Here is a 14,609-nt window from a genome sequence, read left to right as displayed (position 1 = left end):
CTTTAACAAGTGTCTCATACTCGCATCTCATCACGATAAAATGGTAGACCAGACCATATACATGTGATGTGCCCCATTCAAAGTGAAACGCTCCTCCATATGGACGGGAATGTCTGGATCCCGACCCGGATCCGGACCGTTTCGGCTTGGGTATTTTGGGAATATGAGAAAACAAAGGGGATACAGTAGGTTACATGAAACGGCGGTCGCTAAATTCTGATCGTTTAGGAAACTTAAGAAAACGGAAAAGAATAAACTATTTCCGTAATCTTAATATAGGAAACGCGTTCATATTATTATTGTTTGGCGAGAGAGAGAGAGAGCGTTGTGAGTTGTGACGATGACTTGCTAATGCTGAAAGCATATCCCAACCAACTGTTCTTTAGCTATAAGATTTCTGAGAGAAAAATTTTTGAGGGGAAGGAGTTAGTGGTGTAGGTGCTTGTTATCGTCCTCAGCTTCCCAGTTCTTGGAGGTAAGTTAATATCCTCATCTGGGCTTCATTTTTTGTCGGTAGTTACTTCCATTCATTTAGTGGCCATCTTGCTATTTCTTTTAGTACAAACCACAGATACTATGCTTGTCTGCAGGGTTTATGGAGGAAATTTGTTGATTTTTCTGGGTCTTTCCGTTAATCATTCGGCTTTCCCTTATGATTTTATATGGGTGGTTTAATTTGGAAAATTGATGAGGGGTTGGCTGGTTTTGTTAGTTCAGAGTAAAGGGTTTTCTTGTGATCTTCAGTTATAGTTATTCTCATCTGTAGAGATTATCTTTATCATGCTGCTTGACTGCTTGTTTATTTGGAGAGAATTGTGCTTTTGTTATGTGTAGGTGGTTTTATTTTTCCATATTCTGTGTGGGATGAATTGGAAAACTGGGATGGTGGATGGGTGTCTTATGATGATTGTCTGGTTGGGATTATACTGGATGTAGATTTTGGTGAAGCAGTCTTTGGAAAGAAATGGGAAATGGGAAATTTGAAGGTCCCTTTTGTTGGCCTTTCCTTATACACGGTTGTTTTATCCCTCCACCCACCTCTCCCCCCCGCCCCCCCTCCCACTCCCCCACCCAAAAAACAAAAAGGTGGATGGATTTCCATGTATTTTTCTTCCCTGCTTCCTTTGCCTCTGGAATTTTGAAGTATTGGTCAGATATAGCTGTTGAAAATGCTGCAAAACAAATGTTACTCCAATAAACAGTGCACGGTCTATGAATTCATCAGCCACACTCTTCACATGGTTTCACTACTGAAAAGGGAGCCACAGGGGTGTAGGAATGACAATGAAGTAAATTAGGGTGGGTTTTGTGTGGTATTTACTTTAACCTTATCCAGACTTCTAATCCATTCCTGCTTCAACTCTTGGTGGGTTTGAAAAAAAACGAGTGACCGCTTATGGTAACAAATGAAAAATCTATTCGTTGTAGGATTTGGTGAGGGAGAGTGTGGATCTGATAAAACCATTTAGGACCCAGCCACATAGCATATATGCTATGCTTTACACTAGGAATATGATGGTGAGGGAAAAAGAGGTAGCATCATGTGCGACCAAAATGATTTAAATGATTTGTGCTTTACTTTCTAAATGAATAACGAAATCTACATTGTTTACTGAAGAAGGATAGAGAGTCTAAGCAGGGAATAAACATCATGGACATAAGGGCCTCCCTTGTGTGGAGTTTGAAGACATAGTTGTAATGTAGGACGGGATTTGACAACCAAACCAGCCCCAAAATTGCAGGAACTTTTAAACCAAAGAACAACAAAATCCACCAAGTAAACCAACAGCAGTATACTAACAAATCTGGACAGCAGGTTCTAAAACCTTGCAGTCGATCCCAACAGCTTCAGGAAAACTTCAACAGTAGAATGCTAAATAGCATATGATAATCTCAAATTACTATTAGGTGAATCAGTCCATTCAGGAACAAGGGCAGCAACCGACTTCATCGCAGATTAGGTAAAACCAGAATCGACTCCACAAAACAGCAACACAGTGAACTCAGAACTCAGAATTGCAGAAATCAGTTATCACCAGTTGTAGGACTAAACAGTAGCAGAAACTAGGATATTAAATAGGCCATACGTAGCTGTAATACCACAGCAACAGAATCATCAAACTAGCACTCAATTCTGGGCAGATATACAATCGGCCAGAATCAGAGAAATAACCAGACCAGACAATCCCATGGTCTGATGGGCATAAAATTTGGATCGAACCTCCTTCAGGAATGGACCAACCTTCGATCAAAATTTGGTGGCCATCGGATGGTCAGAACTTCAAGAACAGCTAGGCCGACGGAGGACAGAACAAAAAAATCACCCAGAAAATTCTGCAGAATGTTTAGAGCACTTACCTGACTGGCTGAATGATGTAGAACAATAAGAAATCCAAAAAAATTATGAAGATCCACTCATACTTCTCGCCGTAAAGTGTCGATTGGATCAAACACCAATCCCTAGATCTCAATCAAACACAAGGAAAACCCCAGCAGAGGCTAGCGGCAGCAGCAGCTTGAAACTTTCATTAAATTCAAAAATCGTGGGCCTTAGTATGGTGCCCTTCTTTATTTATAATGATGGGGTATAGGGTTACAAGAATAGAAACCTAAGTTTCTAAATATTGACTAAATAAACTACCAACATGTAGTTACTAAAACTGGAGAATTGTAATTTAAGAAATCAGGAACTAACATTGACTTGAAATTAGAAACTAATTTAGGACAGAAAAATAGAAACTAATTCAAGACTAGCTAACTAGCTATTAACCCCATCAGCAGCCCCAAACCGTGGGCTGTCTTGGACCGGATATGGTCGACCCAGTCAACCGCTTGGGTCGACCTTCTTGTGCCTCCTGTTGTAGACCTTCGGTGCTGCATCAAGCAGCTTAAACATACCATGCATTATAAACTCGTCATATATAAACTCACTTCCCAACCTAGTACTGCCAAATTCAATACCGTAGGGGCTATTGGGTGTGGTTATGCATTTCAACTGCTCCATGCTATCCTGTCCTTGCCTGGGTATTTGTAATTAGCTGATTTTCTGACTTCCCCCTTGTGGCCCTTCCTTTTTGCTCTTCCCTGATTGTTCACTTGAACTCTTTGGGTTATCCTCATTTTTGTCTAAATTCGACTTTATGATAAATTTTATGGTTTAAGTTTGTTGTTTTGGGCCGTATGCTGCATCTATGAAGTGCTAGAAGTGACAATTCTGAGTTGGTGGGTGACATTTATGAATATGGGAGAGAATGTAATGGAAACAGGAAATATCTTTAATTTGTATTTTTCTGTAGTTATCAGGTTAATTATTATCTTTCTGTTCTTGAAGCAGGTGCGCAGAAAGCTAGCTGAAGAACAGAGGACCTCAATATACTAAATTAATCGGCTTCAAGATAAATGGAACAGAGTACTGAACTTTTCTGCTTTCGTATAAGTTGATTATCTCTCAGACTAAGCATCGGTGGTTTAAATTAAAAAGGGACTAAAGTATAAAAATTTTCAGCTGTTGGTCTTAATTCTTGATATTGTTCTGAATATTCTGATTGACATATGAATGCTAAGGACATGCTAGTGCTTCAAGTTGTTAGTGTTTACTAGTTCATTTAAATGGATCTTCATGTTCTGTTGTTACATTTGAGGTACGAGTCATAGCACTTTTGATCTTTGTACTTACAATCATAACAGGACAAATCTCTTGGACTTGAAAACCATGGTGGCAGGGACGTTTATATATATATATATAATATATTTTTTTTTGGGTGGATGAGTGCAAGTAGGGGTATGTTTGATCTGACTTCTGTTAAAGACATTGAGGTGGAGCAAATGTGTAACTACTTACTTTCAAGGGTTCAAGCTATATTTGTGTTTTGTTTTTGTATATTCTTGATTTCTCTTGTTTTTAGGTAGCAAGAGAAAATGTTTTGGGTAGCATATTCTTGATCCGATGGATTACTATCTAAGGACTATAAGGTGATACCAATGGAAAGCCTATCCACTCAAATAGATTAGTGGTCATGGATATATGCCTCATTCTGCAGGATCGTACAAAGGGGGCTAATGTGCCCTAGGATAAGGTAGTGGATCTAAAAGGGAGTTGCCTCGAATTTATTTATTGAAAAGGTGGTCAAACAAGGAAAATGGTACCTTGAGGGAGACACTAACACAATGTGAAGCAAGATGAAAAATTGTATTAAGAAGGTGATTAAAGATATCCTGGGGGAATTGATAGGACAATGTCATCCCGCTAGGGATACTTGGTGGTGAGATGATGAGCTTTAAACAATCATTAAGACTAAAAAAGATAGTTTTAAGACATGGCAAAGGACTAAGGAGCTAGAGGATTTAAAGCGGTACATGTCTGCCAAAAATGAAGCAAAGAAAATTGTGGGGAACGGAAGATCCAAGAAGTATGATGATCTTTATAACCATTTGAACACAAAGGAAGGGGAAAAGCCTATTAATAAGATAACTAAAAATGAGAGAAAGAAGAGTAGATATTTTAACCATGTTAGATGTATTAAAAGTGATGATGGTAGAGTGCTAGTAAGGGATGGGGACATTATGAAGAGATGAAAGAGTATTTCTACAACCTACTAATGGGGGCATTTCGAGTAATATTGGCCCGAAGATTGCATTACTCATCAAGATACCACATGACATGTTAGGGTGTTTGAAGTTAAAGAAACCTTAAGAAAGATGAAAGTAGGCAAGGCACCAAGCCTAGATGAGGTCCCAATAGAAGTATGTAAGAGCTTAGGATTATTTGGCTTATCTTAGTCAACCAAACTATTCAACAAGATTATAAGCACATGAAGAATGCTAGACGAATGGAGGAGAAGCATTGTAGTTTCGATTTACAAAAATAAAGGTGATATTCATAGCTACAATAACTATAAAGGCATGAAACTAATGACTCATGCTATAAAATTATGGGAGAGGATTATCGAAGCCCACCTGAGAAAAGAAACTACTATTTTGGGGAACCAATTTGGTTTTATTCCAAGTATTATTTATGAAAAAAACTATTTACTTACTAAGGAGACTCATGGAAAGATTTAGATCCTACAAAATTGATCTCTATATGGTCTTTATAGACCTAAGAAAAACTTATGATAGAGTCCTTAGAGAGTTAGGCATGTTTTAGAGAAGCGAAGTATTTCAAGTAAGTATGTGGACATAATTAAAGACATTTATGATGACTAGTGTGAGAAATATGGAAGGTCAAGTTAGTGGATTCCCAATTACAATTGGGTACATCAAGGATCAACTTTAAACCCCTATTTGTTTGTGCTTATCATGAATGATTTAACCAGAACATTCAAGATGAGGTTCCTTGGTATATGCTTTTTGTTGATGATATTGTTTTGGTGGATGAGACGAAAGTATGGATTAATGCAGAGTTGGAGTTATGGAGATCAACCTTGGAATCAAGAGGTTTTAAGATAACTTAGTTACCCTGAGACGGATAACGAAATGGTGAAAAATGATGTTTAGAGAGAGATTCCCCAAAATGAGAAGTTTAGATTTCTAGGTTCAACCATTAAAAAAAAAAAAAAAAAAAAGGTGATATAGAAGATGATGTTTGAAAAATAATTAAAGTAGGATGGCTGAAGTGGAGAGGTGTGTTCGGAGTATTGTGTGATCGATGTATTCCTTTAAAGTTTAAAGGACAATTTTATAGGACAGTTGTATGACCGGTTATGATGTAAGAGGCCCAATGTTGGGTAGTTAAAAAGTATCATATAGATAAACTAAGTGTAGCAGAAACGATGATGTTGAGATGGATGTGTGGAAAAATGAGAGGATAAAGTAATGAATGATCATATTAGAGCTGATTTGGGAGTTTCCCCGACACATAATAAGCTTTGAGAAAGTCATTTGAGGTGGCATGACCATGTTTAATGGACACCTTGGGATGCACCAGCATGGAGGAGTGATTTGATTAAGATTGAAGGACCTAGAAGAGCTACGGGCAGGCCTAAAATGATCACAGGAGAAGTAGTGAGGAAAGACTTGTATAGTTTAGGCCTTGTTTCAAGTATTACCTATTTAACTCAAATAGAGTTGCTTGGAGCACAAGGATCCATATAGGCAAAATCCATTTAGTTAGGATAAGGCTGAGTTGTTTTTGTTGTTGTTGACTTGTTCTTTTGTTTTTTTTCCAAGGATCCATGTAGCCGACCCCATTTAGTTGGGATAAGGTTAAGTTGTTGTTGCTTGGGATTGGGTTGGGCCTAATTACTTTTGTTTTAATATTATTTTGAATTACCTTTGGGTTGTAGATTGAAATCCTGGCTTAGTCCTGAGTTATACTTTTCTTTTTTCTTGTTTTAAAAGGAAATGTTGACTTTGCGTCTATTTCTATCATTTTTTTTTTAAATGTGTAGGGTAAAAACTTGTTGGTTTTGCTTTATTTTATTGTTATTTGTGAGGCTATTGAGCGTTTGATTTACTTTCTGAACCAGACCAAGATCTTTCAAACCCGAGTTGATTGGGAGAGCTTTTGCCAAAATACCAAATGGAAAAAATTGATGCAGTTTTGTCCAGAGGCTTTTGACCATACCTCAATTCGCAAGTCTGATAACCCATTTATTGGAATGCCACAGGGAGGTTAGAATTTGTTAAAAGTATGGGCCCATAATTTTCAAACTTAGTAATTGGATAATAGTAATAAGAAACTGTTGAAAGTACACATCTGATGCTAGCCTTGCGTTTTGATAATCCAAGGCTTCAAGATTATAGTGGCTTTCTCAAGCACTTACCCTGATGTAAATTCAGAGGTGATAAGAATTGTTGTTGTTGTTTGTTGTATTCATGGTGTGATGGTGCCAAGAGGGTGCCAGTTGGGCTTTGCTTTGTGATCAGTGAAAGGATATTGGACAATGGAAAAGGACTATAGCCTGTGGATACTAAGTTATTTGCATCCTTAATTTCTCCCTATGAGCTTTTGCCCCAATAGGGGGACAATGGCTGTGGCTATGCTCAATATCAGGTGGAGAAGACTTTAGGAATGATGATAGTGGTTAAGTTAAACCTTGTAGTGGGAAGTAGAAGTGTTAAATACATTTGGACTCCTGTTTTTTTTTTTTATTCAAAGAAAGCAAACAAGGTTAAAACCTAGTACATAACATATCCGACCAACAAATATATTGTTTTTTCCGTATGGCCTCTTTGGCTAATACTTTTAGGTCCCGTATATAGCTACTACTAGTTGTTATACAAAATTTGGGGTAACAAATATGTTTATCTAGTTCTAAGCATACCGAAACTAGAGTTTTAGGCCATATATTAAGTAAAACATCATGGTTGTTTTCCAGTAACCATCCAATTTCCATGGCATCACTCCAGATATGATCTATCTTCATACGTTTTCTCCTTGCTTTTGACATTCCACGGAGTAGTCCTAGAGCCTCCGCCTCACCATCCTCTCCTGTCACATAGAAATTTGCTTCCATTAGTATACAATTTCCATATGAGATGAGACTTAGTGCCCAAGCTGTACTTTTTGATCTAGATTCCTTTACACTAGTGATGATGATTATGTTTTTTCCTATGTGTGATGGGGTGACATGATTTGAGGATGCGGGATTGGGTATTACCTAATGTTTGGGTCGACTGTTTGGTATCCCAAAGGATATCCAGAATTCGACCTGCTTGAGGATATGTGTCCACTCTAGTTTTTGGGCATTGAAAACACACTGGTTTCTATGTTTCCAAATGAAATAGATAATAAACATGAAAATGGAAAAGAACCATGGTAGGTATGATTTGGGGATTAGGCAGGAGTTGAAACAATGCATTACCAAAGAGGTCACAGTTGTCACTGGGCTAAGGTCCGGTTTGAAGCCTAGAGGACTAGCATGCCAGACACGCTTGGACTCTTCGCATTCAAAATAAACATGGTACAAAGTCTCCCTGTTGTTTTGGCACCTTCCACAAGTAGGGTCAATGTCTACCCACCTTGATAATCTGCCTTTAGTAGGAAGCCCATTACTGAGAACCCTCTAGAGAAAGATTTTGAATTTTGGGTGGATTTTCATTTTCCATAAAAACCGCCACCACTGAGGGCAAGGGAGAGAGCACTTACACATGTGTGGTCCACCTGTCGGTTCTACCAAGGACTGATTCAAAATGAAATCCGCAGCCAAGCTAGTTTTAAAAGCCCCATCCTTCGTAAGAAGGCACAACCATTTATCATTTTGTTGGGATAACACGATTTGGACTATACTCTCAACCAAATGAGATGGAAAAAGGGAGTTAAGCCTAGTTGTATCCCAATTACCGCAAGAGGCAAGTTCGCTTACAAAGGTCAATAGGGTATTAAGGTGGTTAGACAGGGGTAGATCAAGTATACTCCTCCCCGGTCATCCCATATGAATGTCTCAGAATTGGGATTTGTTCCTTCTAATTGAATGGGAGTCTTCATGAACCCTGCAATTAAAATCATGATTTAGTTTTACACAAAAACTGTTCCAATATTTTTTAGAATCTGAACCTCACTCTTTGGAATTTGGTATCTGCTGAGAACCTATTTATCTATCTTATAGGATACTAAAATTGATACCTTATGATGCATTATCATACGAAGACTCAGACTTGCTATTGGTGTTTTCCCTTCTCCTAGTGACACATGTCCATATTTTTTAAAACAAAAAAATGGAAAGAACAACGAAGAAGTTCTCCTTTCCTCCATGCAGTTGTTTTGAACACTGTCGTTTATATGGCTTACGACTGTAGCATCTGGTCCTTGTTCTTGCCTTTCCAACAAGAGCTGGGTACTTTTCTTCGGAGGTTTAGGCTTACTTGAAGTTGTTTAGTGTGTCTTAGTGTGTCAACATTTTAGTGGTCAACCAGATTCAATGGCAAGTCCTTCTCAAACTAGTTGACGATCCTTCTCTCATCTGCAAATTATTAAGATCTCTTGCTTTTTTGCACAGTACAGTAACCATTATATGTTTTTGAATTAAACACCACAGACTGGTGTGAACCTTGGAAGCTGAACATGCTTCTAGGTCTATTGGTGGTTGTATGCTTTTCTCTCTTAATTTAGTCTCACTAAATGTCATTTCTTCAATTTTCTGTCATTAATCTGTAATTTTTTCAAGCAGATTTGAAGTTGCTTACCTCCTTACTCATATCCTTATCCAGTTCCTGGCATTGTAATTAATTCTCTTCACCTTATCCTGTTCCTGTTCCTGTGCTTGTATGCATGTTCATGGAGTTCTGAAAATTTCCAAACATCTCAGAGATAGATATAGAAATGTGGATTTATCGAATGAACCACACTCCTTCCTATACTTCAGGATTCGATTGATGAGAAGGAACTGGGGAAAGTTTTAACCCAATTCATATAGTGATGAATATAAGCACAATGGAAATGCTGTAATTTTATCCATAAATAGTTATTCTTAAATGTCTCTGTCTCCTGATCCCAAACTGTATTGGGAGATTTCTTTTTCATTTTTTCTCTGTTTCCTGAGGCCTATCTTGAATCCAACTTTAAACACTGGATTACCGCTAAGATGTTCCTCTCAGTTTCAAACTGATTTTTTGTTTGGAGCCACACCATGTGGAGTCTAGAAGCTGTATGACAAGAGTCCTTTGTATGTGTTTCCTTGATACAAAACTCGGTATTAAATTTTATTATGCATCATGGGAAGCATCTATTCTCACATCTATTTGTCTTCCTTCTGCCATATCTTTCATTGGGTGTACATGGGAGGGCTTGCCCCATGTGTATCTAGCTTGGGCTGATCTGGGCCAGCCTGCTTCTACAGTCAAGGCCTGATGCTTTGATCTTTAGATTCTTGTTGAAAATAAGCTGAAGCTCTAGGCTAGTAGTGGTCCTGTGCAATTATTGGGGCTTGGGCTGTGCATTGGCTAACCCTTGCTCAAGCCTGGCCCAGCCTGTGTACGCTTAGGGTCAGGTTGTCCAAACTTTTGCTTAAGTTAAATCCTGAAGCCAGGCAATTCTGAATTATTCAATTTGGACCGATTCCAACACACACTCAGTTAGAGGTCTCAGAAATGACTTCAATTTGGCTTACCCAGTGCACAAGGCTCCTGGCACTGCGAGGTCTGGGGAGGGTTATAATGTATGCAGCCTTACCCCCGCTTTGCAGAGAGGCTGTTTCCTGCCTTCTTCACAAGTGACTTAAATTTGGCTTCATAACATTAATTAGTATGCAAAATATATGAAGAATAAAATGGCAGTTACTTCATTTGTAATAAATGGGCCCTTCTTGATGTGACAGATGCTACTATTCAGGAAGTGGAGGGTTTAACAAATGGCCTTGGGGTGGTAGGATCCATTTCGGATAAGCACCTTGAACTTTTGAGGCCATCTGCTCGACATGTTTCAGTTGTTAAAGGTAGTAATATTGTACGATTGATTGGATACTTGATGCAGGTGTAGTGAACTCTTTCTGTCACGTATTCAAGCAGTTCAAAAATATATGTAGAGTGAGATATTTGGGGCTAATTTGAAGGGTTTGGTCATGTCTCTCATACCTTTAATGTGTGTTTGTTATTGAGTTTCATCCATTTCTTTCAAAGTTGGTTTTCCTTGCATGTTAAATTGAACCCCCAACATTCCACTGCTACCCAGTGTATTGTTATCACTTGGATTTCTTTTTCTGACTTTTCTCCGAATTTCAATTCTTTCCTCTATTGCTCGAGCTATAATTTTGATTGCAAGAAACCATGCAATTTACTGGTACTACTACCATATTGCCAACTATTACAATCCACCATGCCTTTGGCTTTCCAGTTGCTGCGTAAAGAAACCAGAGGTCTTCTCCTCCACCTTGGCCAAATCTTCTTAACATTCTTGTGAGCTTCTATTTTATTTGTTTCTCTTCTCAGTAAGAATTGCTTTTCCTAAACAAATTAAGTACGTGTCGTTCTTGCGCATTGTAATGGAGCTTCATCTTGGGTCTGAAACATGATGTTTGTGTGGTGGCTGTTTTGGTCTTTGATCAAATAGGACTGCTACTTATATTTATAAACTCCAACATTACATGATTCATTCACTTGATTGTCCAATGCACCATGACTTCTGTGAACACCATGCTTCTAGGCAAAAAATTGAGTGATTTCTGGTGAATGCAGGGCTGTCAACGGAAGTTGTGGATGATGCAAAAGGGAAGTATACTCTGCTTAGAGATGCAGAAGCACATCAATTGGGGATGTACGACAAACGTCTCCCTTGTTTTGGCTGTGGGATAGGATGGTTTTCGTGAGTACATCTCTCTTTATCTCTCTCTCTCTCTCTCTCTCTCATGCATAACATGGTTACACCTCTGCAGGTTTTTACTTGGATTTGTATTCCCATTGATGTGGTACTATGCCACGATTCTCTACTTTGGGAACTATTATCGCAAGGATCCAAGGGAGCGAGCAGGCCTTGCTGCTTCTGCTATTGCGGTGCTCTCTCTCTCTCTCTCTCTCTCACACACTCACACACACACACACACACACACACAAAAAGCATGTGCATGTGCTATGTATCATATTGCTTAATTTTTTTGGGGAAGTCATAGTGTAAATTGCACTTTTCTGTTTCCTAAACGGGTATTTCTGAAATACAAGATCAGAAATACGATACAATTGTTTTGATGGATTTTCAGCCAATATCTTAAACTGATATTTAAACTTGATAAATCATTGTTTCAGGCCTTGATTTGTTCAATAGTGGTGTTTATCACAGTAGCTGTTGTTGTATTCTAATCACTCTGGCTTTTATTTCGTCGTCTGTACATTTCACGTGGGGGAGGCTTCAGGAGTGAACTTCAGGAGAGACCTCAGTCACGACAGTCATCTTATGATCTTAGCAACAGCAAGTTGAGAACAATGATGTTGCAGGAAGGGTCCACGCAATCCAAGAAATATTTTCTGTTCTTTTTTTTCTGTTTCTTTTTAATACTTGTACTTAGCACCCTCGCGTATTTTGTAAATGCAAACTGTGATCTGTATATGATGAAAATCCATGCACTCCCATTTTTTAAGAACTGCTCGAGTAATCCTGTTGCAGATTAAAAGACTGAGAAGCCAACCTTCAATCAGAAACAAGTTGAAACTATCGAAAGTCGAGAGAATGTCATGAAAATCATCTGATCTATGTAGACATGGTGTTGGATGGTACTGGATCTATACCCATTTGAAAACCAGCCACATGTGAATGAATATAGGACTTAATTTGATATTTGATTAATACAAGGTGTTTTGCATTTCTTGTTTATCTTATGAGCATATCACCTTTAGTCCTTTTATCATATGGGGATTCAAACTTCTTACACATAGTAAGTAGCAGCAATAGCAGTGGCAGTATGGGCACAGTAATTAAGGACACGCTGCTAACCAGCTATCATCGGCCTGGATCCAAGTTCCTCGAGAGGGTTGTCGGACAATTGAGTCACTTGTGGATCCAGTGCGCTACGCACTGGTTGCAGCCTTTGTTTGAAGAGCAAGCGTCAAGTGTGTGGATGCTTAGAAGATCGACTCAACAGTGTCCCCCTCTCATTCCTGTTATTCCCCCCTTTTCCCTCTATTCTAGTGTGTGTGAGCAAAATCCTCTTGGGCAGATCGTTGAAAAAAAAAAAAAAAATTGAGTCAAACTTGGGATTCTCAATTCTGCAATTTCGTTTGCATTTACCGATGAAGGAAACCCAAGTTACACCAACAGTAGATCTTACAACATGACTGAACCACAATTAAGTTTTTATGAATGGCTTCCAAGAATTGTCCAATGTGGACTGCAGAAGTATTTCAGATAATCCACGTCATGTATCTGATTAAAATAATTTTACAATGGAAAAGAAAAAATAAATACCATTTCCTATATTTGATGGAGGCAAATTCTTGGGTCCTGTCATAGGACAGCAGTTTGGCGCATCAACAATTTTCCCTGCTTTTGATTTCTATTTGGGGAATAAATTTTCACATTGTATGATTAAAACATAGAAACGGATTTTCCTTAAGGCTTCCTTTGATTGTAAGGAAAATTAAGGCTATGTTTGGTAGCCAAGAGAAGAAAAGAAAAGAAAAGAAAGAAAAAAAGAATCTAGAAAAGAAAAGAAAAGAGAAGAAAAGAAATGGTAAGAAAATAAAAAGATTATGTATGTTTGGTTACCAAAAGAAAAAAAGAAAAGAAAATAAAAAAATTCTAAAAATTTTGAATTTTAACGGAGAGATAGACATATAGGAAATCATTAGTTTTTGTCTTATTATTTTTTCATATTTTCTCATGTTTTTTTGTGTTTTTGATAAGAAAATTTTTGGGAGAGCAAAAGAAAACTTCACAATTTCCAAGAGAAATTTTGAATTTGAAAAGGAGAATCTTCTCTTGGGTGAAGACATACCAAGTGCCAAAAAAAACTCTTCACCCAAAAAAAAAAGTAAAATTTTCATACTAGAATAAGAAATTCTAGTAATCATTACTCCAGGAGACTATTAACACTAACTCCAAATCCTTCCATATTAAATATCATGTTACTTTACATTCAAAACCCTTTGTTATAAAATGTAAAATAAAAATTACATATAAAATATATCATTACTAAATATGATAAGAAATTTAGAAAATTTATATAATGATGAGATAATGATTAGAGAAGCATCTTTTTTAAGTATGAAAATTTTATTTCCCTTTCCCTACCAAATTTCACTTGCAACCAAACATAGCCTTAGCCACGGTGAAGGGAAATCCATGGATTGCAGGGCTGAAAAATTTTGGAGAATAGATTAAAATCCTACAAGAGTTTATGAACCCCGAGATAATTTGGTGAACCTTCTCGTGCATTCCCCTCATTTTGCATACATGGTTTCAAGTATCGAATTAAAAAAAAAAAAAAAAGAAAGAAGGTTTCAAGTATCGGTATCATATCAACTAAGACCAATTCCCAATCCTTGACTGATCGGATTGATTGATCGGGATTGATTACCCATATAATTTCAGGGTTAAAATGTAAAAAAAAAAAAATACTTTTACTGAAAAGCAAGGGACAAAAATAACCAATACGCACTAATCCTCTCCAACACCGGTGCCAATACCGAGAACTAAATCCATGCATAACAATGATGAACTGTCAACTGGACTAACCTACTACTAATGATGATACAAACATGTCCACAAAGTGAGTTACAATAGACATTGCAAGTTGCACATCAAAAGATGGCCAAAAGGCTTGTAGTTGAGTGATTAGATCCCAGCTCCCAGCTCCCAGCTCCCAGGTGAGGCAAAAGGTTGAAAATAAGTAATAGACCTATCCATAATCCTTTTAGTGTACAGAATATACAAGCAGACTATCACAAGTGCAACTTCTATGTTCAATGGTCCAACTTTTTAAAACAATTAACTTCTCAAATATTTTTCAAATCATTACATAGACACAGTGCAAAATAACCCACAAGTAGGTGATGGCGTGGACAACTTATTCGCTAGAGTTGAGCACCAAATAGCCACAAAAGCACCTGGCGCACTGGCAAAGACAATGCAGGAATTGCCCCCTTCTAAATAAGAATTGGTGATTTCTTCAAGTTAGGGTACACTAAGCAAGAAGTTAGGGGATTTTTTTTTTTCATTTTTTTTGGGGTTGGGTTGGGTTGGG

The 14,609-nt window shown here is 37.8% G+C and overlaps 2 protein-coding genes across 5 annotated transcripts in view; one reads left to right on the top strand and one right to left on the bottom strand.

Annotated features, from left to right (window-relative positions):
* The first annotated feature begins 286 nt into the window (after positions 1 to 286).
* On the top strand, positions 287 to 12,011 carry LOC122084586 (60S ribosomal protein L18a-like protein). 4 transcript variants are annotated; one of them, XM_042652945.1, is made up of 6 exons: positions 287 to 475; positions 3,335 to 3,409; positions 10,257 to 10,373; positions 11,113 to 11,239; positions 11,310 to 11,427; positions 11,677 to 12,011. In XM_042652945.1, exons 2-6 carry the CDS (start codon positions 3,400 to 3,402, stop codon positions 11,728 to 11,730), a joined length of 426 nt encoding a protein of 141 aa, XP_042508879.1. In that variant the 5' UTR covers positions 287 to 475; positions 3,335 to 3,399; the 3' UTR covers positions 11,731 to 12,011. The 4 variants fall into 4 exon arrangements, with proteins under 4 accessions (XP_042508879.1, XP_042508880.1, XP_042508882.1 ...); XM_042652946.1 differs by having other exon boundaries at positions 3,332 to 3,409; XM_042652948.1 differs by lacking the exon at positions 10,257 to 10,373 and having other exon boundaries at positions 289 to 475.
* A 1,960-nt stretch (positions 12,012 to 13,971) lies between these two features.
* The window catches only part of LOC122083499, a 7,076-nt gene continuing 6,438 nt past the window's right edge, over positions 13,972 to 14,609 (bottom strand). The window contains exon 3 of the transcript XR_006141660.1: positions 13,972 to 14,264. The gene's annotated coding sequence lies outside the window, so the exon portion shown is untranslated. The remainder of the gene's footprint in view (positions 14,265 to 14,609) is intronic.

Source organism: Macadamia integrifolia, chromosome 7 (genome assembly GCF_013358625.1).
Source record: "Macadamia integrifolia cultivar HAES 741 chromosome 7, SCU_Mint_v3, whole genome shotgun sequence".
Taxonomy (NCBI): domain Eukaryota; kingdom Viridiplantae; phylum Streptophyta; class Magnoliopsida; order Proteales; family Proteaceae; genus Macadamia; species Macadamia integrifolia.
The sequence above is the reverse complement of the archived record's forward strand: the minus strand, read 5'-3'. Positions and strand labels throughout refer to the sequence as shown.